This window comes from Hemiscyllium ocellatum, chromosome 1 (assembly GCF_020745735.1).
Source record: "Hemiscyllium ocellatum isolate sHemOce1 chromosome 1, sHemOce1.pat.X.cur, whole genome shotgun sequence".
Taxonomy (NCBI): Eukaryota; Metazoa; Chordata; class Chondrichthyes; order Orectolobiformes; family Hemiscylliidae; genus Hemiscyllium; species Hemiscyllium ocellatum.
This window is the reverse complement of record NC_083401.1, coordinates 148,280,494-148,308,190: the sequence shown is the minus strand read 5'-3', so window position 1 is coordinate 148,308,190 and position 27,697 is coordinate 148,280,494. Positions and strand designations below refer to the sequence as shown.

At 43.2% G+C, this 27,697-nt stretch overlaps 1 protein-coding gene across 1 annotated transcript in view; it reads right to left on the bottom strand.

Annotated features, from left to right (window-relative positions):
- ablim2 (actin binding LIM protein family, member 2) overlaps window positions 1-27,697 on the bottom strand; it is a 393,205-nt gene that overhangs the window by 57,739 nt on the left and 307,769 nt on the right. Inside the window, exons 16-20 of the mRNA XM_060832673.1 lie at window positions 20,103-20,247; window positions 19,853-19,911; window positions 17,640-17,685; window positions 17,500-17,507; window positions 11,633-11,713 (exon numbers count right to left, since the gene is read on the bottom strand). Coding sequence (XP_060688656.1) covers window positions 11,633-11,713; window positions 17,500-17,507; window positions 17,640-17,685; window positions 19,853-19,911; window positions 20,103-20,247 — 339 coding nt within the window. The remainder of the gene's footprint in view (window positions 1-11,632; window positions 11,714-17,499; window positions 17,508-17,639; window positions 17,686-19,852; window positions 19,912-20,102; window positions 20,248-27,697) is intronic.

Below are 27,697 nucleotides of genomic sequence, written 5' to 3'. Positions count from 1 at the left end.
GCGCCTCATATTTATCTAAACTAAACTTCATCTGCCATTCCTTGGCCATGGACCCATCTGATCAAGATCCCGTTGTACTCTGAGGGAACCTTCTTTGCTGCCCACTACACCTCCAATTTTGGTGTCATCTGCAAACTTACTAAGTCTCCTACGTTTGCATCCAAACCATTAAATAAATGATGAAAAGCACTGATCCTTGTGGCACATTACTGGTCATAGGCCTCCAGTCTGGAAAGCAAGCCTCCACAACCACCGTGCCTTCTATCTTCAAGCTAATTTTGTGTCCAAATGGCAAGTTCTCCCTGTATTCCATGTGATCTCACCTTGCTAACCAGTCTACCATGAGGAACCTTATAGAACACCTTATTGATGTCCATACAGATCATGTCCACTGCTCTGTCCTCATCAATCCTCTTTGTTACATCTTCAAAAAACTGAATTTAAATTAATGGACATGATTTGCCATGCACGCAGCCATGTTCACTATTTCTAATCAGTCCTTGCCTTTCCAAATATACGTAAATCCTATCCCTCAGGATTGCCTCCAACAAACTGGAGCGACAGAGTGCCTCAGTGGTTGGCACTGCTGCCTCACAGCGCCAGAGACCCAAGTTCAATTCCAGCCTCTGGTGACTGTCTGTGTGGAGTTTGCATATTCTCCCCATGTCTGCGTGGCTTTCCTCCGGGTGCTCTGGTTTCCTTCCACAATCCAAAGATGTGCAGGTTAGGTGAATTGGCCATATTAAGTTGCCCATAGTGTTAAGCGATGTGTAGATTAGGTACATTAGTCAGGGGTAAGTGCAGGGGAATGGGTCTGGGTGGGTTACTCTTCGGTGGGTTGATGTGGACGTTTTGCACATGCACACCTAAACTACCCATCCAAGAGACCCCTCCACCATCCATGGTCCCTCTAACATGGCAACTCTATTTATTACCAGACCAATTCCTTCTGCCATGCTGGAACTAAGCTTTATGTGAGTTAAAAGGACTTTGGATGTTTATCTGTTGTTCTGCGTTTAGTCAAGCTCAAAATAGCTTACAAACTGACCTCACCCAAACAGCAACTCTATTGATTGTAAGTTATTGCTAACAAATCAGTATACTCTGCATGCTGATTGCTCCTAGATTAAACAATAAGGTATGCCTAAGGTCTAGAAGCAAAACCTACTTTCAATGTAACAGAGGAGAAATGGAGAGAAGGTTGAAAATAAACCCTCACAACCATCATGAGCAGCAAAATATTCATTGATTTAAGTTATAGTACAGAACCTATGTGGTTCAGATACCATTTTGATGGCATAATGACCATTTAAAATTCAATGGTTTGAATGAATGAATGAATTAGATTAATTGTCACATGTACTCAAATGAGTCCAGTGAAAAGTTTACAAGTTGCCACTTATGGCATCATCTTAGGTACAAAGGCACCTATGCAGAGATTCTTGAGTAAAATTCTTAGAGAAAAAATTAAAAATAAAGAAAAAGTCCAGCATTACAGACCTCCAAAAGTAAAAAAATCACAGTAATAAATTCAAAATATAAAGAAATAAAAAGTTCAGAATATGGGTCCTGTCACGATAGTATAACAAATAAAATAGAAGTTTTAAAAAAGAGAAATTAGTTTGTTTCACAGCTCTGGGCTCAAGGACCTGACAAGCCCAGTTTCATATATATATATATATATATATATATGTCGCTTTCCATTTTTCTTCTCTTCGCAGCCGCACTTGTCAAGTAACAAAACAGATTTTAATTTCTATCTATTGAGGAAAACGGAAATGTTATTCTGCTGGTATGCACATAATTATGTTACTGCAAGTGATCATGTAATGCTAATTAGTTTTTACTTTGTTCAACAATCCCGAAAGAATTAAATCGTAAACTAACGTACCTGTGACTTGATGTGAAAGGGGACCATTAATGACAATAAAGTAATTTTAATCTATTGAAATTTCAGAATTTTTGAGGGAAACTTTAACCTTTCCAAAAAAGCAGAGGGTAAGCTACAATAAAAGTACACAGAACTAGCTTGTGTATCTTCAGCCAAATGCATTGAAGTTGAATAAATTAAATATCAGAAAACCTATTCTGTTTCAAGCAGTATGGATTGGTATCAGGAGAATAACCTGTTCCTGAGTGGCAAGTCAGTAATTACAATATGGTTACGAAGCTGCAGGCCTCAGATTTTAGCAATTATTTGGATTAATGTCTGCAGAGTTTTGCATGGCTTGGGAAATTCTATGGCTGAGGGAGGTGAGAATGTTAAGCACTGCTTCCTCCCCCACAATCAAAGACAGCTCCCACCAGCACCCCCCCCCCGCCCCGATCTCAACTTCTCTCCTGACAGTAATCCCTATCTATCTGCATCAAGTATCAGGTAATTACTGACATTCCAAGACAGAAGATTCACAATCCTGACTTTGAACTCCAGTGCATTGGAAGTCATATCAGAAAAAAACTCGTTATAGTTTTCACAAGATGTCCAAATCCTTTGCTGACTTGGTAGCTGTCTTACCATATTTAATTACGATAAAACTATTCATTCTATTTTAGAAACAAAAGCTGTGGAGAGGACAGAGTGTACCACAGGCAGGCTTTGCATCAGCAAGCCTCTCAAACCAGCTCCTCATTGGATGGGAAATAAGTTCCATTCAGAATCTCTCATCAAATTTGACTGCACCTCTGCCTTTCCTGTGATTGTTAATTTATCAGATGCTGATACTTTCCCCTTCTCCTCCACATCCGTGTAATTATTGAAATGTTAATGATTCATTCAAATTTAGATTTCCATTCAGAATCCTCAAACAGCTGTCAAAATGTTTAGAAAATTAAAAGTGCAATAGTGTGAATTAGTCAGAAGAGGGCAGAAATGGGCTTTATTGCAGTGAAGGAATGCTCAATTCCTCAGAAGCAGGGAAAATTCTAAAGGCAGAATCCTACCAGCCTCTGAACTACAGGGGCAAAGATGAGAAAGTTGGGGTAACATCATGAAGTCAGCAGTGGTTTGCTTCCTGACATTAAAAGCAAGTCGCCCCATTTTCCCACCATGTACTGAATAGATTCTCACTAGAAACTACATGGGAACAATTCCCAACATGCAAGTTAAGAGTAGTAACCTAGCATCTCCAGCTTGCTCCACTGCGGCCTCCATTTTGGAGTCAATCAGTTATCTCTGAAGGTGTGCTTCATGGGCAATATCTACATGCACCTCCCACTTACCAGGACCTTCTGGTCCCCACAATTGATATTAGATACATGGTCACTGTTAGACAAACTTTGTTTCCGGATCCTTACTGGATTCAAATTGTACTATTTACCATTGTGGGAATCAAACCCATGTCCCAGAATGTTAGCCTGGGTTCTGGATTACTGGGAACGTGACATGACAACTATACCACTGCCTCCCTCCATAACATTAATACGATGATAAATAATGTCTCCTCTTGTTGGGAAGAAGAAAACTAGGGATCATTAATGTTGTCCAGATCTTCAACAAGAAATCCAATGGAGAATCTAGAAAACACATCTTTATCCATAGAGTAGTAAGAATATGGAACCTGCTAACACAGGGAGTGGTTGAAAGGCATAATTTAGATATATTTCAGGGAAAATTAGATAAGCATATCATATCACATATCACCATTCCTTCAACATTGTTGGGTCAAAATCCTGGATCTCCCTTCTAACAGCATTATGTGTTTACCTACTAACCATTGACTGCAGCTCACCACAACATCTCAAGGGCAAGGAGGAGTGAGAACAAATGCTGAACTAGAAAGCGAGATGCACAGTTGATGCATGAATACAGAAAAATATTCAGGTAAAGAAAGTAGATAGTTACAATGGTAAATTGAGATGAGAAAATATAGAAGGAGAACCAAGTGGAGCATAAATACTGGCATGGACGGGATGGCAGAATGGCCTACATATATATAAAAATAATATATAAACAATATATATCATCCTACCTACTAAAGATTAGTGGCATAGGAGCAGATTGAGTCAGGGCAGGAATCGTCAATATTAGGAATGCACATGGCCACAGCCTCTCAGTTGCGGACACTAAATCACTAAGCCAACTGCAAATGTCTGCCAGATGATTGGTAGACATGACCAGAGATGAAACTGACATTATTTTAAATTTATTTAATTGCAACTATCCTTTGATATTACTTCTGGAAAATGAATGGAGGAATGCCAGAACTCCATGGCCCTTGTGAATAGAAGTCCACCCTGTCACATGTGGTCTCTAGGTGAAGATGGCTCTTTAATATGTTTTTAGTAGCACCAGCGTCAATAAAATGTGGAGCTGGAAAAACCTCAGCAGGGCAAGGCAGCATCTGAGGAGCAGGAGAATCATCGTTTCAGGCTGGAACCCAAGTCCTAATGAAAGCGTCGAATCCATTGCTTGACCTGCTGTACTTTTTCCAGCTCCATTCTTTATCAGTTCTGACTTTCCAACATCTGAAGTCCTCACTATTTCCATTTTTTTAGTAGCACCTGCCTGGTATGATTGGAGTTTCCCTTTACCTTGTTCAAGATTTCATTTTCCTTAAGGAAAAGACTATGCACATTTAAGTGTTCCAATTATTTTTGTGAACAATGTCATAATGGGCCAATGGGGATCATTTTATCAATCTCTGGTTTATCCCATCTGGTATAAAAGAACCTCTCAATATTAATGTGCAACAACTCGATTTCTGGTAATAACAGCATTAATATTTGTGGCAGCTTGTTGAATGCCTATCAGCTGCACTTTTCATACATTACAACAGCGACCATACTTCAAAAAGCACTTCAATGGCTGTGAAAGCTCTTTAAACAGTCTGGTGGTCAGTATGTAAATAAAAGTCTTTCTTTCATTTTAATGCATCAACCGTATTGAAACCAAACTTCCAGTAACAATAAAATACATCAAAATCAATCCATCTTGGGCATACAGCTTTTTATAATGCATGGCTTATAAAATTGTTATGTCTCAACGTTAGGTAACTGGGATGAGGGTACAAGGTATTCAGTAGACATTGGCAGACGCATCTGAAGTGAGATCGCGTAGAAAGTTTACAAGCTGCAAGGAGCTCCAAAACAGCTTTCACTGTCACCCATGCCAACACTAAGAATGTTTACACTTTTGTAACATCACCCAACTGCATCCAGGCCTCTGCTCATTTGCTGTTGATGTTCATCAATGCCTTTATTACTTCTAGACACACCTATCAAAATGCACTCTTGGCCAGCTTCCCACATTCTACTCTCTGTATACTTCAGTCAACTCAATCTGCTCCTTATCCTTACTCACACAAAACTCTGTTTACTCATTATTCTTGTGCTCACAGATGGTCAACCGATGCTTGGATTTTAAAATTCACTGTTATGTTCAAGTCCCTCAGTGACTGTTCCCCTCCCTATCAGTATCATCTCTTTGAACTTCACAACATTCCAAGATCTCTATGGTTATTTAATTCAGGCATCTTCAGAATCCAATGGCAGTGACAGTTGTGCCTTATCCTGCCCAAGATCTTAGGCTCTGGAAAACCAGAGAAAATCTCTGTCTCTTTACTTGTTGCTATTTTCTGTTCGATCGAACCTACCTTTTAGCCCAAAGTTTTCACTATCTATCCTATTGTCCTTTGCGATTCAGTGTCAAATCTTACTTTAGAATGTCCTGTAAATAATCTTTAGACATTTTAGGTTGTTAAAGGTAAAGGTGTGATATGAATATCAGTTGTTGGTATTGTTCTTTTAATGATGTTGCTATCCTTTCAGGTCTGAAAAGTGTTAGAAGTATGCCTCTCCATGCGCATTCAATGTCTGCCTTCCCACCACCATCCACTTCACTGTGAGACAATAAATGCCCTTGAGAAGATCACATGATTGCCTATACAGGGTTATGAATTCTTGATGGACTCCATGAATTTCACTAAGACATAATGGATGGGAGAAAGCTACTTTCCTCCCCTAACATAGCCTTTTGATATAACACATAATTATGACTCACTTGTAAACAGTCGCTCTTTCAAACAGTTCTTCCATTAAAGATTTTGAACAGCTCTCAGGCATATCTAGGTTGACTATGTAATTTCAAAGAGGTTTAGTTTTCTTTTGTTAATTTAGAACACGTTATTATAGTTTCCTTGGGGCAAAAAAAACATAGAAAACATGATAATCTACTCTAATTGCTTGTCACAGTGCATTGTAAAATTCTCATCTGAATCCCTGATGATCTCTAATATGAGCAACATCTGCCTGGATGTGGCTAGACAAGTTTTTATAATGTTTCTAATCATAGTCTACCTGCTAATCTGCCATGTCATATACACAACAGCAATACGAATTAAGTAAAAACATTATTTTGAGTCCTCCTTCTTTGATTGCTGTCATTGTTACAACTTGTGATTACCAAATAGAATATTTTTAAAGGATGCACAAATTTAATGATATAAGATCAAGTGTTATCTTCTTTACTACTGAAAAACAAACTGCTCCATATTCAAACATACATTTCAACTATGAAGTTTGTGAAAACTGAAAATGCTGACCATGTCAAACAATATAATGCAAGCACACAGGTGCATAGTATCTGAAAAGTAAGCATAGGCTAACAACTTTTCAGAATTGATGTAATAATGGGTCTCACCACAAACTATAACTCTTCTGCTTCAGATACTGACATGCTGGTTTACATTGCTTGTTATATCTCAAACGTTGTTAGAGACAAAAAAAAACTGCAGATACGGAAATCCAAAGTAGACAGGCAGGAGGCTGGAAGAACACAGCAAGTCAGGCAGGATCAGGAGGTAGAGAAGTCAATGTTTCAGGTGTAAAATTTCTTTAGGACTGGGGTGTGCATCGGGGGAGCTGCAGATAAAGGGGGTGGCAGGGGCAGGGTGGTGAAGTGGGGATAGCTGAAACCTTCGTCACCACACATAACCCCGCCCCCACGCCGTCTTTCGTCGCTTCACATAACCCCGCCCCCACGCTTATTTCCGTCACGACGCATGACCCCGCCCCCACATCGAGCAACGTCACCATGTCTAACTCCGCCCCTACTTTGATCTCTGTCCCCGCCCCTAACCCCGCCCCCAGCCCCAGCTCCAGCTCCAGTCCCACAGCAGGTCCTAGCTCCCAGCCTTGCCGGATTTTCACCATCCCTCCAGATCTCCCCCTCTCTGAGGATGAAAGATCAGTCCTCAGCAGGGGCCTCACCTTCATTCCCCTACGCCCTCGGATTAATGAGTTCAACACAAGGCGAGATATTGAACAATTCTTCCGCCGCCTTCGCCTCCGTGCCTACTTCCACAACCAAGACTCCCGCCCACCCTCTGACGACCCCTTCTCCCGCCTCCAACACACCCCATCCACCTGGACACCCCGTGCTGGCCTCCTACCCGCCCTCGACCTCTTTATAGCCAACTGCCGCCGTGACATTAACCGACTCAACCTGTCCACCCCTCTCACCCACTCCAACCTCTCACCCTCAGAACGTGCAGCCCTCCACTCCCTCCACTCCAATCCCAACCTCACCATCAAACCCGCAGACAAGGGAGGCGCGGGGGTAGTTTGGCGCACTGACCTGTATACCGCTGAAGCCAAACGCCAGCTCGCGGACGCCTCCTCTTATCGCCCCCTTGACCACGACCCCACCTCCCACCACCAAACCATCATCTCCCAGACCATCCAGGACCTCATCACCTCAGGGGATCTCCCATCCACCGCCTCCAACCTCATAGTCCCACAACCCCGCACCGCCCGTTTCTACCTCCTGCCCAAAATCCACAAACCTGCCTGCCCCGGCCGACCCATTGTCTCAGCCTGCTCCTGCCCCACCGAACTCATCTCCCAATACCTCGACACGGTCCTGTCCCCTTTAGTCCAAGAACTCCCCACCTACGTTCGGGACACCACCCACGCCCTCCACCTCCTCCAGGATTTTCGCTTCCCCGGTCCCCAATGCCTTATTTTCACTATGGACATCCAGTCCCTGTACACCTCCATCCCCCATCACGAAGGACTCAAAGCCCTCCGCTTCTTCCTTTCCCGCCGCACCAACCAGTACCCTTCCACTAACACCCTCCTTCGACTGACTGAACTGGTCCTCACCCTGAATAACTTCTCTTTTCAATCCTCCCACTTCCTCCAAACTAAAGGAGTTGCCATGGGCACCCACATGGGCCCCAGCTATGCCTGCCTCTTCGTAGGATATGTGGAACAGTCCATCTTCCGCAACTACACTGGCACCACCCCCCACCTTTTCCTCCGCTACATCGATGACTGTATCGGCGCTGCCTCGTGCTCCCACGAGGAGGTTGAACAGTTCATCAACTTTACTAACACCTTCCATCCCGACCTGAAATTCACCTGGACTGTCTCAGACTCCTCCCTCCCCTTCCTAGACCTTTCCATTTCTATCTCGGGCGACCGACTCAACACAGACATCTATTATAAACCGACTGACTCCCACAGCTACCTGGACTACACCTCCTCCCACCCTGCCCCCTGTAAAAACGCCATCCCATATTCCCAATTCCTTCGTCTCCGCCGCATCTGCTCCCAGGAGGACCAATTCCAACACCACACAGCCCAGATGGCCTCCTTCTTCAAGGACCGCACATTCCCCCCAGACGTGATCGACGATGCCCTCCACCGCATCTCCTCCACTTCCCGCTCCTCCGCCCTTGAGCCCCGCTCCTCCAACCGCCACCAAGACAGAACCTCACTGGTTCTCACCTACCACCCCACCAACCTCCGCATACAACGCATCATCCGCCGCCATTTCCGCCACCTCCAAACGGACCCCACCACCAAGGATATATTTCCCTCCCCTCCCCTATCAGCGTTCCGCAAGGACCACTCCCTTCGTGACTCCCTCGTCAGATCCACACCCCCCACCAACCCAACCTCCACCCCCGGCACCTTCCCCTGCAACCGCAGGAAATGTAAAACTTGCGCCCACACCTCCACACTCACTTCCCTCCAAGGCCCCAAGGGATCCTTCCATATCCGCCACAAGTTCACCTGTACCTCCACACACATCATCTATTGCATCCGCTGCACCCGATGTGGCCTCCTCTATATTGGTGAGACAGGCCGCTTACTTGCGGAACGCTTCAGAGAACACCTCCGGGCCGCCCGAACCAACCAACCCAATCACCCCGTGGCTCAACACTTTAACTCTCCCTCCCACTCCACCGCGGACATGCAGGTCCTTGGACTCCTCCACCGGCAGAACACAACTACACGACGGCTGGAGGAGGAGCGCCTCATCTTCCGCCTGGGAACCCTCCAACCACAAGGTATGAATTCAGATTTCTCCACTTTCCTCATTTCCCCTCCCCCCACCTTGTCTCAGTCGGTTCCCTCAACTCAGCACCGCCCTCCTAACCTGCAATCCTCTTCCTGACCTCTCCGCCCCCACCCCACTCCGGCCTATCACCCTCACCTTGACCTCCTTCCACCTATCCCACCTCCATCGCCCCTCCCCCTAGTCCCTCCTCCCTACCTTTTATCTTAGCCTGCTTGGCTCTCTCTCTCTTATTCCTGATGAAGGGCTTATGCTCGAAACGTCGAATTCTCTATTCCTGAGATGCTGCCTGGCCTGCTGTGCTTTGACCAGCAACACATTTGCAGCTGTGATCTCCAGCATCTGCAGACCTCATTTTTTACTCATAGCTGAAGACAGGTAGAGGATTCGACCTGGTTGGTCAATGCGAGAAATGAATCTGATTGGTGGCAGGGAGGGTGGGGATGGGAAGGGAGGCTGTTTAAAATTGGAAGACTCAATGTTGAGTCCTCCGGGCTGAAGACTGCCCAGGTGGAAGACAAGATGTTGTTCCTCCTATCTGCAGTTTGGTCTTGGTTCAGGCACTTGCCATCTACATCTGCAACACCAACCACGCAATCTATCTCTTCAGCAGCTTCCAGTTCACTGGCTCCCAGAACTTTATCTTCACTATGGACCTGCAGTCCTTATACACGTCCATACCCCACAAGAGTGGTCTCAAGGCCCTCTCTCCTACCAACCCATCCAGTCCACCTATACCAATACCCTCCTCCGCCTCGCTGAACTGGTTGTCATCCTCAACAACTTTTTCTTCAACCTCTCCCATTTCCTCCAAATCCAAGGGGTAGCCTTAGGCACCCAGATAGGCTCCAGCCATACCTGCCTCCACGTCGGCTGTGTCGAATAGTCCCTCTTCATTAACTACACAGGCACAGTGCCCCAGCTCTTCTGCCATTACATCAGTGACTGCATTGGTGCAGCATCCTGCATCCAGGCCGGACTGGAGTAGCTCATCAACTTCGCTCACAACTTCTACCTCACCCTCAAATTCACCTGGTCCATCACAGATATCTCCCTCCCCTTTCTTGACCCCTCCATTTCCATCTCCGGTGACAGTCTCCAGATGGACTTTTACTACAAACCCACAGACTTCCATAACTACATGGACTACAGCTCCTCCCACCCAGTATCCTGCAAGTACTCCATCCCTTTCTCCTAATTCCTCCGCCTTCACCGAATCTGTCGGAGGAGGAGACATTCCACTCCCAAGAATCCAAGATGTCCACCTATTTTGAATGTGCTTTTCCTCCCTTTGTCATTTAGGCATCCCTCCACCGCACCACCTCCATTCCACAAATCACTGCTCTAAACTCCTCCTCCTCCAATAAAGACAAGGTCCTGCTTATCCTCACCTACCACCCCACTAGTCTCCACATCCATTGCATCATCCTTAAACACTTCTGCCAACTCCAACTAGACCACACCACTAAGAACATTTTCCCCTCCCCATCCCTCTCCGCCTTTCGCAAGGACAGTTACCTTTGACAGTCCTTGGTTTGCATCAGTCTCTCCTCCAACTCTCCCGAACCCTCAGTACCTTCCCCTGCAAACGGAAAAAATGCAAAACCTGCCCATACACCGCTCCCCCCTCACCTCCAATCAGGGCTCTAAACAGCCCTTCTAGGTGAGACAGAGGTTCACCCGCCTCTCTTCCAACCTAGTTTACTGCATCAGATGCTCCTGATGTGGTCTTCTCTACATCAGAAAGACCAAACATAAACTTAGGAAAAGGTTTGCCGAACATCTCAGCTCAGCCCGCAAGGATCTTCCAGTCACTGCCTATTTTAATTCTCCCTCCCACTCCCTTTCCGACATGTGGCCTCCTCCATTGCCACAATGAACCAAACCGCAAATTGGAGGAACAATGCCTCATCTTCTGCATAGGCAGCCTACAGGCCAGAGGACTCAACATTGAGTTCTCCAATTTCAAATAACTTCCCTTCCCATTCCCCAACTCCCTTCCCAGGTCTTCCTCTTCCTTGCCACCAACTGGAGTCATTCCTCCCAATGACTAACCAGCTTGTACCTTCTACCTGTCTTCACCATCCTACCCCCTCCACCCCCGTTATCTGAAGCTTCCCCCCACACTCACTCCCAGTCCTGATGAAGGGTTATACCCAAAATGTCAACATCTCTACCTCCTGATGCTGCTTGACTGTTCTTCCAGCCTCCTACCCGTCTACATCTCAAACTTTGGCAGTGAACTGCAGACAAGATCAAGCATGATGGGAACACATTTACTTGACAACAATTCTAATTGCCAGTCCTTCCTTTCATCACAAACATTCTTACCTCCAGTCTGGTTCTATCCACATCCTTCGGTAGCTTGACACGTGCTTTCATTGTAACAGCTAACATTTCGTATGGATAAACCTGAAACAAGTTAAAGTAACTCAACAGAACATATTCAGTTGTAACTTTTTTTTTCATTTCTAATGGCAAATTAACATCTGAATAAATCTCAAGGCAGGAGAAGATCACAGATTCATCGAGGCCACCTTTTTGCTATTCAATTAGCCTAATCATCTCACTTTATTTCTTAATGGAAACCAAACATTGGCTTGATGTTTTGAAAGATTACAGAGTTTATTTGTGATCTTTTCTTGGTCATTATGGAGGAATCTCTTTGGGAGAGGTCACAGCACAGAAACAGGTAAGTAAATAGTTTTACATATAGCTTTGCTGTAAATCTACAATAGCGAGTAGACTGGGCTCTTTCTTGATTATATGTTTTATTGGGATCTGTCTCTTGATTGAATTTGAAAAATATAAGGCATCAGTATTAAATTAGCCTGGAGCAGTGTTTTGTAGAGCAATAAGACAGTGCTATTTTCTGGGTCTGTAGATTAGAAGGGGCAAAATACCTTTAGTAGAATGATATGCTCTTCTTGTTGAATGTGGGATTTTTGGGAGAGTTTAAGGGTTACTGAAGGTCATATTTGCAATAAATGTCATTGGTTGCGAATCCTGTCACATCAAATGGATTGGTCGGAGCAACAGTTAGAGGCAAGGAGAAATTTACAAGAGCTAGGAGGTGTGATGGATGGCAGTTATAGGAAGGGAGAAAAGCCGCAGATACCGTCAGGTGGATGGGTTAACTCCAAGAAAGTTAGGAGAAGTGTGCGGGTAGTACAGAAGTCTTCTGTAGCTATCCCCATTTAAGACAAGTATGCTGCTTTGGAACACATACGGGGTGATGGACCTTTAAGGGAATGTAGCACAAAACAGCCAAGTTTCTGGTATCAAGACTGGGTCTAATGTAATCAGATTCCAAGTGATTGATTGTGTTAGGGGACTCTCCAGCCAGGAGCACAGACATTTCTGCGTCCAGCAGTGAAAAATCAGAATGGTGCATTGCCTCCCGAGTGCCAGGATCAAGGATGTCTCAGAGAGGACGCAATATGTTCTCAAAGTGGAGAGGGACCGAGAGGAGGTCATTGTACACATTGGTAGCAATGACACAGGAAGGAAAAAGGATGAGATTCTGAGGGGACAATATTGAAAGTTAGGCAGGAATTTAAAAAGGAGGTCCTTGAGGGTAGTAATATCTGGATTACTCCCGGTGCTACGAGCTAGTGAGGGTAGGAATGGGAGGATAGAGCAGATGAATGCATGGCTGAGTAGCTGGTGCATGGGAGAAGGATTCACATTTTTGGTTCATTGAAATCTCTTCTGGGGTAGAATTGATGTATAGGAGAAGGATGGATTGCACTGAATTGGAAGGGAGATACAGGCAGGGAGATTTGCTAGAGCTGCTGGGAGGATTTAAACTAGTAAGGTGGGGTTGTCTGGTTCCCAGGGAGATACTGAGAAAAGACATCAACTAGAGAGTGGTACAGTTGAGAAAAGAAGTGAGTCAAACAGTCAATGCAGGCAGGAACAAAGCAGAGAACAAGGCAGGGCTGATAAAATGAAACTGCATTTATTTCAATGCAAGAGACCTAACAAGGAAGGCAGATGAACTCAGGGCATGGTTAGGAACATAGGACTGGGATATCATAACAATTATAGAAAAGTAGCTAAAGGATGGATGAGACTGGCAGCTTAACTTTCCAGGATACAAATGCTATATGAAGGATACAATAGGAGGCAAGAGAGGAGGGGGAATGGCGTTTTTGATAAGTGATAGCATACAGCTGTACTTAAGGAGGATATTCCTGGAAATACATTCAGGGAAGGTATTTCTCTGGAACTGAGAAATAATAAAGAGGTGATCACCTGTATTACAGAGCCCCTAATAGTCAGCAGGAAATTGATAAAACAATTTTGTAAGGAGATTTCAGTTATCTGTAAGAATAATAGAGTGGTTATGGTAGGGGATTTTAACTTTCCAAACAGACTGGGACTGCCATAGTGTTAAGGGTTTAGATGGAGAGGAATTTGTTAAATGTGTACAAGAAAATTCTCTGAGTCAGTATGTAGATGTACAGACGAGAGAAGGTGCAAAACTTGACCTCTGGGGAAATAAGGCAGGGCAGGTGACTGAGGTGTCAGTGGGGGAGCACTTTGGGGCCAGCGACCATAATACTATTTGTTTTAAAACAGTGATGGAGAAGGATAGACCAGATCTCACAGTTGAAGTTCTAAATTGGAGGAAGGCTAATTTTGACGGTATTAGGCAAGAACATTCAAAAGCTGACTGGGGGCAGATGTTTGCAAATAAAGCGATAGCTGGAAGATGGGATGCCTTCAGAATGAGATAATGAGAGTCCAGAGACAGGATATTCCTGTTAGGGTGAAAGGAAAAGCTGGTAGGTACAGGGAATGCTGGATGACTAGAGAAATTGAGGGTTGGGTTAAGAAAAAGAAGGAAGCATATATTGGGTATAGACAGGAGAGATCGAGTGAATCCTTAGAACACTGTAAGTAATCTAATCTAATCTAAGAGTATAAAGGCAGTAGGAGTATACATCAGAGGGAAATCAGAAGGGCAAAACGGGGACATAAGATAGCTTTGGCAAATCGGGTTAAGGAGAATCAAAGGGCTTTTACAATACATTAAGGACAAAAGGGTAACAAGGGAGAGAATAGCGTCCCTCAAAGATCAGCAAGGTGGCCTTTGTGTGGAGCCGCAGGAGATGAGGGAAGATACTAAATGAGTATTTTGCATCAGAGTTTACTGTGGAGAAGGACATGGAAGATATAGAAGGTGAGGAAATAGATGGTGACAGCTTAAAAAAACATCCATATTACAGAAGAGGAAGTGCTGGATGTCCTGAAACGCATAAAGGTGGATAAATCCCTAGGACCTAGATTAGATTAGATTACTTACAGTGTGGAAACAGGCCCTTCGGCCCAACAAGTCCACACCGACCCGCCGAAGCGCAACCCACCCATACCCCTACATTTACCCCTTACCTAACACTGCGGGCAATTTAGCATGGCCAATTCACCTGACCCGCACATCTTTGGGCTGTGGGAGGAAACCGGAGCACCCGGAGGAAACCCACGCAGACACGGGGAGAACGTGCAAACTCCACACAGACAGTCGCCTGAGGCGGGAATTGAACCCAGGTCTCTGGTGCTGTGAAGCAGCAGTGCTAACCACTGTGCCACCGTGCCGCCCAAACCACCTGATCAACATGGCTTTGTACTTGGGAAATCACGCTCACAAATTGGGTTTTTTGAAAAAATAACAAATAGGATTGATGAGGGCAGAGCAGTGGACGTGATCAATATGGACTTCAGTAAGGTGTTCGACAAGGTTCCCCGTGGGAGACTGGTTAGCAAGGTTAGATCTCATTGATTACAGAGAGAACTCGCCATTTGGATACAGAACCGGCTCAAAGGTAGAAAACAGAGGGTGGTGGTGAAGGGTTGCTTTTCAGACTGGAGATCTGTGACCAGAGGAGTTTCACAAGGACCGGTACTGGGTCCTCTACTTTTCGTAATTTAAATACATGATTTGAATATGAACATAGGAGATAGGTTAGCAAGTTTGCAGATGACACCAAAATTGAAGGTTTAGTGGACTGCGAAGAAGGTTACCTCAAATTATAACAGGATCTTGATCAGATGGGCCAATGGGCTGAGGAGTGGCAGATGGAGTTTAACTTAGATAAATGCAAGGTGCTGCATTTTGGGAAAGCAAATCTTAGCAGAACCAAATGGTAAGGTCCTACAGAGTGTGGCTGAACATACAGATCTTGGAGTGCAGGTTCATAGCTCCTTGAAAGAAGAGTCGCAGGCAGATAGGATAGTGAAAAAGCCATTTGGTATGCTTTCCTTTATTGTTTAGAGCATCGAGTATAGGAATTAGGAGGTCATTTTGCAGCTGTACAGGACATTGGTTGAGCCACTTTTGGAATATTGTGTGCAATTCTGGTCTCCTTCATAATGGAAGGATGTTGTGAAACTTGAAAGGGTTTAAAAAAAAATTTACAAGGATGTTGCCAGGGTTGGAGGATTGAGGTATAGGGAGAGGCTGAACAGGCTGGGGCTGTTTTCACTGTAGTGTTAAAGGCTGAGGGGTGACCCCATAGAGGTTAATAAAATCATGAGGGTACAGATAGACATGGTCTTTTCCCTGGTGGGGGAGTCCAAAACTAGAGGGTAGAGGTTTAGGGTGAGAGTGGAAAGTTATAAAAGGGACCTAAGGGGCAACTTTTTCGTGCAGAGAGTGGTGTGTATATGGAATGAACTGCCAGAGGAAGTGGTAGAGGCTGGTACAATTGCAACATTTAAAAGGCATCTGGATGGGTATATGAATAGGAAGGTTTAGAGGGATTTGGTCCGGATCCTGGCAAATGGGGCTAGATTAGGTTGGGATATCTGTTCAGCATAGACGGGTTGGGCCGAAGGGTCTGTTTCCGTGCTGTGCATCTCTGTGAATCGATGACTCTATTTGACAACAATTCTATGGTTTCTCTGCCTATTTTGTAATCTGAATGCATAATTTTACACTTGCCTATTTAAATTGAATCTACAATTACTATCTTAGGTTGGTATAAAATCTACATCCTTACAGAATCTGGTGAGAACAGTGGGCTGAAGATATCTGAGAAGTATGAGCAGGAGGAATTTAACTGGATGTTGAAATCGCTCTATACAGGAAATAGTAAGTGAGCAATGATAATTGAGAAGTTTACAATTAGGTAGGCAGCTTTGAGTAGCAAGAGTGAAATCGTTGGCGAAGGGGCAAAATTAGTGGCAGAGCTAGGTCAGTTGGTTGGTTTGCAATGCAGAGTGATGCCAACAGTGTGGGTTCAATTCCCACATTGGCTGAGGTTATGATTGAAGGATTCTCCTTCTCAATCTCTCCACTTACCTAAAGCATAATTACCCTCTGGTTAAACTATCGCCAGTCATCACTCTCTCTCTCTCTGGGAATATGGTGACTTTACCTTTAATGCCAGCGTTTTGAGGAGGACAACATATGATGGAATATGTAACTCGATGAGGTAGCTTGGATTGGGGAAACGGAAAGGAATCATTTCAGGTTGAAGCCATGATTTGGAGATGCTGGTGTGGACAAAGTTAAAAATCACTCACCACCAGTTATAGTCCAACAGATTTATTTGAAAACAATAGCTTTCCCAGAAGTTCTGGGATTTATATATTAATGAATCAAAACTTGTAACCCATTCTAAAAAATGAGAGACTTAACAATCCATCTTTGTTCAATATATCACTGTATGACACCATAATCTTTTGCTATAAATTCTGTGTCTTAGGATCTTATACTCCACAACCACATGATGTAGGAGCAGCACTCCGAAAGCTAGTGCTTCCAAATAAACCTGTTGGACTATAACCTGGTGTTTTGTGATTTTTAACTAATTTCAGATTGGCTGTACAAATTGGTTCTCGTAAAAGATAAGTCATTTGGTTTACTGTCCTTTTACTTACCAATGATACTTGTCAATGATTCATTAGAATGACATCTTAAAAACAACTTTCACTTTTAATGTTCTTTCTGTCTACATGGGGAGACATTTGCCTTTCCATCCTTCTCTGATGGTATTGCTAAAACCAAGAGCTCATTGTATGAGAATCAGTAATTTGGCTCTTTTGTACCATTCTGCAGCTCACTTAAAATGCTCTCACTATTCAACACATAATTGAATAAAACACAAGGGAAGAAAGACCGAGAATTTAACCTGGTCAGATGCACTTGGTAGATGGTGGATAAGACTTAAGTTGAGAAGTCAACTTCTTACCTTGTATTCTGTAAAAACAAGAGATCATAATAAAGAGAATTGAGGAATGACTTTAAAGAATTAGAACAGATTACTGAAAATCAAAATATCTATTTCTATAACTTTTGAATTTCAATAATATATTTGAAATGATGTCTCACCTCGCATTCCCCAGCTGGTATCATGATTTGATTCAAAATCTGAAGTCTAGAAATGAATCATCAAATAAGTATGCTAGAAGCTTTTATGAATGTCAAAACATTGACAATTGTATGAATACACTGTTCACTAAGATTAAGAATGTCAGGTGCTATAAACTGAAATGTTTCAAAAATACCAAGTTATAATGAGGCTATGTGAAGAATAATATCCTAATATAATAAAAAAAACTGTGGATGCTGTTAATACCCTGGTATACAAACTCCAACGTTCCAATGCCAGCAGGGATGGTTAGACTTAGACAATTTTAGATCCTGCTTCTGCCAGCTGGTACAAGAGCAGGATACAAGTATGTTGGTGAAGCAATTACTAAGCAATCATTGGCTAATAACTAAGATACCAAGTTGTCGATTGTTTGGTCAGGTTAATAGTGATTTTGCATGAAACCAAGCATCAGATGAGATTACTTGTGGTGAGGGAATTGCAGAATTAATATTCCAGATTGATGTCAAACATCCTGGTGTTATACTCTCTTGCTTTCACCAAATATGCTGCCAGATCCACTGAGTATTTCCAGCATTTCCTATTTTTATTTCAGAAAAAACATATAGTGATCCCAAAAGCCTTTACTTATGGATACTCCTATAAAATAGAAATTGGCCAGTTTTTGGTTATTTCTGAAGACCTCTGCTTCTTCCCCTGCTGCAGCTGTCCAATTCACCCCCTCCCCTAACCACTCCACACCACAATGGAGCCTAAAGTTGGAGCCAAAGGTTGGAATATTTCATTTCCCATATGTTGAGGGCCCCAATTAAACTAGGGTAAGAAGCAAAATCTTTCCCCTCTCAACCTAAACCTATGCCCTTTACTTCTGAACTCCCACACTCCAAAGAAAAGACCTTGTCTATTTACCCTATCCATACCCCTCATGATTTTATAAGCCTCTGGAAGGTCACCCAATACTCCAGGGAAAACAGCCCCAGCCTATTAGCCTCTCCATATAGCTCAAACCCTCCAACCCTGGCAACATCCTTTTAAATCATTTCTGAACCCTTTCAAGTTTCACAATAGCCTTCCTATAGGAGGGAGACCCGAACTGCTCACAATATTTCAAAAGTGGCCGAACCAATGTCCTGTACAGCCACAACATGGCCTCCCAAACCCCTATACTCAATGTTCTGATCAATAAAGGAAAGCATACCCAAACCCCTTCTACCTGTGAGTAAAAAAATGAGGTCTGCAGATGCTGGAGATCAGAGCTGAAAATGTGTTGCTGGTTAAAGCGCAGCAGGTCAGGCAGCATCCAAGGAGCAGGAGAATCGACGTTTCAGGCATAAGCCCTTCATCAGGAAGGGTTTATGCCCGAAACGTCGATTCTCCTGTTCCTTGGATGCTGCCTGACCTTCTGCGCTTTAACCAGCAACACATTTTCAGCCCTTCTACCTGTGACTCCAATTTCAAGGAACTACGAACCTGCACTCCAAGGTCTTTTTGTTCAGCAACACTGCTCAAAGTGTATAAATCCTGCTCTGATTTGTCTTTCCAAAGTGCAGCACCTCACATTCATCTAAATTAAACTCCATCTGCCACTCCATGGCCCATTGGTATCTGATCAAGATCCTATTTTACTCTTCGCTGTCCATTACACCTCCAATTTTGGTGTCATCTGCAAACTTACAAACTATACCTCCTATGTTTATATAAATGGTGAAAGTCACTGGACTCAGCACCGATCCTTGTGGCACACCACTGGTCACATACCTTCAGTTTGAAAAACAACCCTCCATCACCACCCTCTATCTTCTACTTTTGAGCCAGTTCTGTATCCAATTGGCTAGTTCTCCCTGTTTTCCATGAGATCTAACCTTGCTAACCAGTCTCCCATGAGGAATCTTGTCAAATGCCTTACAGAAGTCAATATAGCTCATGTCCACAGCTCTGCCCTCATCAATCCTCTTCATTACTTTTTCAAAAGAACTGAATTAATTTAGTGGACATGATGTCCCACACACAAAGCCATGCTGAGTATCCCTAATCAATCCTTGCATTTCAAATACATGTAAAATCCTGTCCCTCAGGATATACTGAGCCAATGCAGATTTAGCTCTTATTCAGACATTTCAAAGGTTATTATACATTATGTTCACTATTACATTAACAAACTTCATTTATAGGCACAAATCTTAATCATAAAACCTAGTTAAAACCTATTTACCTTGTGTAATTTATTTTTTCCATAACCAGGAAGGGAAGCTGATTTGGAGTGAGGAATTCCTGTAAAAAAGTAATGGCAATTTAGCCAACCAAACTTTCTCTAAAATAATTGGTTTGATCCATTCCTCAGTGGGCTAAATAATATCCCCTAATAGTCAAGACATTCAATGCTGCCCAATTTAATTAATAAGATTATCGGTTTGTCAAACAATCAGGTGGGAATTATCTGTCAGTGTACAAAATAAACTTACTGGTTTGAAACAGTGATTCACTGCTTGATCTTTGTAGTAGTTCTCTGTCAGCAGCAGGACTTCGAGATGATGATTTAGGATCCAGTTCAGGGGAGACAGCTGTGGCATCCATTTCCCCCTTCAGTGTCAACCAACTTGTCTTCATCTAGAAACGATATCTACAGTCAACGAGTTACTGGTGGCTTCAGCAATAAGCAATGTATATGCAAACTGATGCTGTTTTTCTTATTTTTTTAAAACTGTCGCTGAACAATGCCTGAAGAAATACTAATCTGAGATTTCATTTTCTATGGTTCCTTTCCAAATTGTACATATATCCAAATGATAAGTAACAAAGAGGAAACCATTCGGTCTCCTAGAGTCCTACAATTCAATAATCAATGGTTTGCTAAAAAAATCCAGGGTTTTCATCTTCCACCTTCTGTCAGAAAGGCTGTTCCTGATATTGATCATTCTTTGTGTAAAGAACTTTCAACATCAGTCCTGAATTCATATTTTTATGAGCTCAAATCTATGCACTCTGATCCTACTCTCAAAATATAATTGAAATTAAGACAATGCTTTGAGCTGTGGTGGTTAAATCTGTGTTAAGTATAATTAGTTGTGACTCAGGGTCAGAGATTTGCTGACCTCTGTTATCCTTGGGGCCTCTTCTCAGGTGGATGAGCCTTTTTGTTTTGCTCACATTTTCCAAGTCCATCCAGACAGTCAGCCTACAGAGGTCATGACAGTCAGTGACTGTCTGTGTCAATAGCTGTCATTTTCATATTTCGCTTACAGATGCCCTTATGGTGAAGATTTGGATATTTACAAAGATAACCAGGGGCTGACCATCCCCTTCTCAACAGCAAACCAATCCTTGTGGATTATGTCACAAACTGCAGACCTACTTTGTGTTTTTCCCTTTGAATACACAAGGACAAGGGTTAAAAAGAGAGTTTCTGATCTTCTGGAATGTACTAACAGGACTGAGGTTTTCATGTGTGCTAGTGGGCTTAGGTACCCGAATGTACCAGCTTGCGTTTGAGTATTAGTGTGTTGTGAAGGTCACAGTTGAACATTTATCCTGTCATCACTCTTGCATTGCAGATAAGATTCTGAGTGCTCAAAGTCAACTAGTACCAAATCAGACAAAACCAATCTCAACCACCCTGCAAAACAAAGAGTTTTGAAATCAGCTGTTCAATTACAAATGTCACACTATTGCTACCTCTACTGCAATGTCTACAATGTTTAATTATCTGTAGTCATGATTTGGAGATGCCGGTTTTGGACTGGGGTGTACAAAGTTAAAAATCACACAACACCAGGTTATAGTCCAACAGGTTTAATTGGAAGCACAGTACCTTTCGGAGCGACGCTCCTTCATCAGGTTCACCTGATGAAGGAGCATTGCTCTGAAAGCTAGTGTGCTTCCAATTAAACCCTGTTGGACTATAACCTGGTGTTGTGTGATTTTTAACTAATTATCTGTACTTTGTGAACAGCTCACAGACTAATCCATGCATGTGCTTTGTTTAAATCTTATCTTTCTCGACCCAACTCTTATTTCTAATCTGCATTATGTTACTAATTCTTTTTCACGTGGCAATTAATAAACATATACTTTAATTAACTTAAGAAAACCTGAGTAAATTGATTCTTTTAAAATGCAAGTTCATTTGGTTCTGGGAAAAGAGTACCTGCAAGGGAAGGGATCATTTCTAAATTGACTTTGCTGCAACCAACTAATGAGGCAAGTGAAGAAAGATGGAGATAAAAGGCATCTGAATGGGCATATGAATAGGAAGGATTTACAGGAATATGGGCCAAATGTTGGCAAATGGGACCAAATTAATTCAGGACATCTGGTCGGCATGGAACAGTTGGACCAAAGGGTCTATTTCCATGCTGTACATCTCTATGACTCTATGATTCTATTGTTCATCCCTCCTCATCTGGGAGCTTAATATATGAAAAATTCCATCTTGAACCATAACAAATTGGGAAATGCAGGGTGTGCGTACAACATGATGAAGATCAAAACAAACTCTTTGAAGTTGTGAGAGTATCGGTCAATTTTTTGCTGAAGGGCATCCTCTGTATGAAAGGTGAGTATGGCAATTTCAGCATTGATCAACTTGCTGATGAGAATTTGGTGTAAATTTGTCTTGGATCTCAGGCCAATAAGACTGAATATCTTTATGTCAGTTCCAGTGTGAAGTAGACACCTTTTGTAGATGACCTGAAGACATATGACAGCAGCAATGAGAGGATATGCCAAAGGGTGTCCGTGCCAGATCACAACTGTGCTTGGCATCACTGTAGATTTCAAAGAGTTCTGACAGTGATACATCATAGCTGACTTTACGTGTCATGTTGGCATTGAAAGAGGAAATTGCAATGAGTAGCTTCCAGATGCAGTCAATTTTCTCTGGCAGCTTAAATAGACTGTGTCTACTCAAAGTTCTGAATATCTTGGTGAGACTGATGCTATTGAAACCAGTCAGTCTGCTAGAATTAATTGCAATTGAAATTCAAGTGAGGAAATTCTAAATGCAGTAAGGGCTGTTCAGAGCAAAGTCCAAGAAACTATTAAGTGGTGCATCAATCACAAGTGATTATTATTATTCTGCCAGAATGCCCAGATATCGTTTGACACAGGAAAAAGTCAGGGACATGCATGAAGAGATCAACAGGCAACAGAGCCATCAGCAAAGAAAGAAAGTACAGTGAAAACAAAGATGGCATGTCATCATCAACTGGAGTAAACAGTGGAGAAATGGGTGAGACATTACTATGATTTGTGGTCTATAGAGAACACTGGAACCTATGAAGTTCCAGGCAACATTCAAGACATAAGGAACCCATAGTGGAGGAGCTCAGCAAAGTTACTGATACATTGACAATGGGCAAAACTCCAAGTGCTGATACTATATCACTTGAACATATTTTGCTTGGAAAACTGACACACCTGTAACATTTGATCAAACTTCTCTAACTCTGGTCATGGGAGAGGTCTGCGCTCTAGAATATCTGTGTTGCAAAGATTGGAACACTGCATGAAAACAAATGTGGATGCAGCAATTACGCCAACCATTTTGCCATCTCCCTGCTGAGCACTGGTAGGAAAAGTCTTTGCCCTTTGTCCATGTTTCCCTTATCAGGTTGCAGATGTTGCCTGAGTAGATCTGTCTTAAATCCCAATGTGGTTTCTGAACTGGAGGTTTTGCAATTTACATGACATTATCAATATGATGGCTACTACATAAATACATCAGATTCAATCATGGAGCTTGAAACAGTCAGCAATTTTCTGCTCTTGGTTCCTATGTGTTGAGGGGACACTATTGTAGTTAGTATATTTCATGTCTGGCCACTGTTTGGGAAAAGTCCTCAGTTTTGTAGATTTTGAGTTTCTAAACTTATGATTCCTTTTGACCACGAATTCCAGCATACAGGGTCAAAGTGAGATCTTGTGTTATCATGTTTTATTCTGGCTGGGAGCTAACTGAACTTTAGACAGTCCTTTTACCTGTAATACATGGATAACTTAAGGATAGTTCTTTGACTGAGACCTTGACATCATACTTAAATTCAGGCTGGTACACGAGAACACGAGGGCGGCACGGTGGTACAGTGGTTAGCACTGCTGCCTCACAGCGCCAGGGACCTGTGTTCAATTCCCACCTCAGGCGACTGACTGTGTGCAGTTTGCACGTTCTCCCCGTGTCTGCGTGGGTTTCCTCCGGGTGCTCCGGTTTCCTCCCACAGTCCAAAGATGTGCGGGTCAGGTGAATTGGCCATGCTAAATTGTCCGTAGTGTTAGGTAAGGGGTAAATGTAGGGTGATGGGTGGGTTGCGCTTCGGCGGGTCGGTGTGGACTTGTTGGGCCGAAGGGCCTGTTTCCACACTGTAAGTAATCTAAAAAAACATTTAGCCCCACTCGTGCATTACAGGAAAGCTGAAAAATGCCTTTTAATCACTGTCCTGAGTGTTCTTCAAAGTGAATAAAACATAAAATGTCCACTGTTTGTGACATAACTTGCAGCGAGTGGGTAATCTCTCATTATCTTTGAGATCAGAGTCCAGTCTGTTTTAATTTGCTCTTTCCCCCATTGAAAGACTGTTGGATTCCATTTACGTCAGTTGCTGTGTCTCTTTCTCTCTCTCTCTCTCGACAGCCACTTAATTTATATTCACAGCTAATTTTGGCTATCATCTGTCCTCTTGCAAAGAAAAACATATTTTGAAATTGCAAGTTTATAAAATGCACAATACTTTGTGGTTCTGAGACCGCATGTGTTAAAATGCTGTTCAGAGTCTCATCTGATGACAAGATCCAGCTGGTGTCAAATTCCCGATCTTCTCTCTGAACTTTTCCACAGCCAAATAAAATGTGATGCTTTTCTTTCAGTGTTCTACTCTCAGTGAGTCTGCTCGCATATAGGGAAGCAATGTCGATGTTCAGCCTCATCAAGGTCCAAGTCTTACACACATTATCAACCATCTGCCAGTAATCTGTCACTCCTGAAATCTGGTATCTTTCCTTTTTGTTGGTTTTATTTGGTTGCCAAATGTGTGAGATTTCATCCATTTCCTGAACAGACGTTCTCAGCACCAAGCACCTATTGAAGTGGATGGACTGTGGAGAACCAAAGCCTTACCAGTTGAGAGCAGTTCATTGGTATTGATTAGATTACTTACAGTGTGGAAACAGGCCCTTCAGCCCAACAAGTCCACACCGACCCGCCGAAGCGCAATCCACCCATACCCCTACCCTTACCCCTTACCTAACACTACGGACAATTTAGCATAGCCAATTCACCTGACCCGCGCATCTTTGGACTGTGGGAGGAAACCGGAGCACCCGGAGGAAACCCACGCAGACAAAGGGAGAACGTGCAAACTCCATACAGTCAGTCGCCTGAGTCGGGAATTGAACCCGGGTCTCAGGCACTGTGAGACAGCAGTGCTAACCACTGTGCCACAGTGCTGCCTATTAATGTGGTGACCAACATTCCAAGGCTCTCTGAAATTCAGTGGAAGCCTATCGACATCCATGGAGCTTGCCAGTGGCCCTGCAGCTTCAAGGGAAAATTGGTGATGGCAGACCAATGGGACGTGATGGTTCTTCTTACTTGTCAGAGACAAGCCCTTTGCATTTACTCTCTCAACAATCCAGTTATGATTATCAGTCATAACTGCAGTCGTGTGTGTTAATACGCTGCAGAGAAACTGGGGTAGAGGGCAGCGATGGGGACAGGGGATTTGGGGACGTATCAAGACAATGGTCAGGGTAACTGGCACATGGGTTAAGGGTTGTGGGTTTCAGGCTAGCAGCTAAAAGAGGGTACTGGGGTCTGTGAGTGAGGGATGGGGTGGATTGGAATGTTAGAGTGGGTGGACAGGATGGGGCAACAGGGTTGACAGAGCTTTGAGCTAGCAACAGGGAGAAGGGAGAGTGGAAGCATATTGGGTTGGCGGAATGGGTCTGGTCAGGGGTCCTGGATGGTCTTGCAGGAAAGTGTTGTTTGGCCGGGGGCTAGGGGTGATAAATTGGAGATTCAGCTTAACAGCAAATAGGAATTAGACTCAGTAATAAATTGTCTAACCATTCCCTGGGTATCTATTAAATTAATTGAAGCTAGATGCTTTGAACTCTCTGACATTAGAATTTAATCCCTACAGTGTGGAAACAGGCCCTTCAGCCCAACAGGTCCACACTGACCCTCCAAGGAATAACCCAACTAGACCCATTCTCCTACCCTATATTTACCCCTAACTAATATACCTAACCTACACATCCCTGAACACTATGGGCAATTTAGCACAGCCAGTTCACCTAACGTGTACATCTTCGGATTGTGGGAAGAAACCAGAGCACCTGGAGGGAATCCATGCAGACACGGGGAGAATGTGTAAACTGCACACAGACAGCCACCCGAGGCTGAAATCAAACCCAGGTCCCTGGCGATATGAGGCAGCAGCGATAACCACTGAGCCACTGTGCCACCCCAAGGGCTTTCCACTCACAAGGGAATTGTCCTTCAGAATTTTCAATTTTCCAGACAATTTCCTTGGAGTCTGTGGGGTCAGGGTCTCAACATGCAACTCAAGCCTGAGCTGCTCCAATGACTATCCAAACATCTGGCAGTTAAACATCCAAGGATTTACAACTTATCGAAAAGACAGGGAGGTAGGCAGAGGGGATGGGGTTGCCTTGTTAGTTAAGAATGAAATTAAATCTATGGCACTGAATGACATAGGGTCAGATGATGTGGAGTCTACATGGATGGAGTTGAGGAAGCACAAAGGCAAAAAAAACCATCATGGGAGTTATGTACAGACCTCCCAGCAGCAGTCAGGACCAGGGCTGTAAGATGCATCAGGAATTACATAGGGCATGTCGAAAAGGCAAGGTCACGGTGATCATGGGGGACTTCAATACGCAAATGGACTGGGTGAATTATGTTGCTGGTGGATCCAAAGAAAGGGAATTCATGGAGTGGCTTTTTGGAACAGCTTGTGATGGAGCTTACAAGGCAGCAGTCTATTCTGGACTTAATGATATGTAATGAGCCAGACTTTATAAAAGATATTAAAGTAAGGGAACACTTCGAAGACAGTGATCATAGCATGGTAGAGTTCAGTTTGCAGTTTGAAAGAGAAAAGGCAAAATCGGATGTAATGGTGTTACAGTTGAATAAAGGTAATTATAGGGGCATGAGAGAGGAACTGATGGAAATCGACTGGTAGCAGAGTCTTGCAGGGAAGACAGTAGAGCAACAATGGCAGGAGTTTCTGGGTGTAATTGAGGATACAGTACAGAGGTTCATCCCAAAGAAAAGAAAGATTGTTGGGGGGGGGGGGGGGGTGTTAGATCGTAATTACACAGCCATGGCTGACAAAGGAAGTCAGGACATGTATCAGAGAAAAAGAGACAGCCTATAAAGTGGCCAAGAGCACTGGCAAATCAGAAGATTGGGAAGACGACAAAAACAGAGGATAATAAAGAGAGAAATAAGGAAGGAGAGTATCAAATATGAAGGTAAGCTAGCCAGTAATATTAGAAATGACAGGAAACGTTTCTTTCATTACATAAGAAACAAACGAGAAGCAAAAGTAAAACTGGGCTGCTCCAAATTGATGCAGGAAGGCTAGTGATGGGAGATAAGGAAATAGCAGGAGAACTTAATAAGTACTTTGTGTCAGTCTTCACAGTGGAAGACATGAGTAATATCTCAATAATTAAGGAGAGTCAAGGGGCAGAGTTGAATATGGTAGCCATTACAAAAGAGAAAGTGCTAGAAAAGCTAAAAGGTGTAAAAATTGATAAATCTCCTGGCTCCGATTGGCTACATCCTAGAGTTCTGAGAGAGGTGGCTGAGGAAATAGCAGAGGCATTGGTTGTGATCTTTCAAAAATCAGGGAAAGTCCCAGATGATTGGAAAATTGCTGTTGTAACCCCCTTGTTCAAGAAAGGATCAAGACAAAAGATGGAAAATTATAGGCTGATTAGCCTAACCTTGGTTGTAGGTAAAATTCTAGAATCCATCATTAAGGATGAGATTTCTAAATTCTTGGAAGTGTGGGGTCGGATTAGAACAAATCAG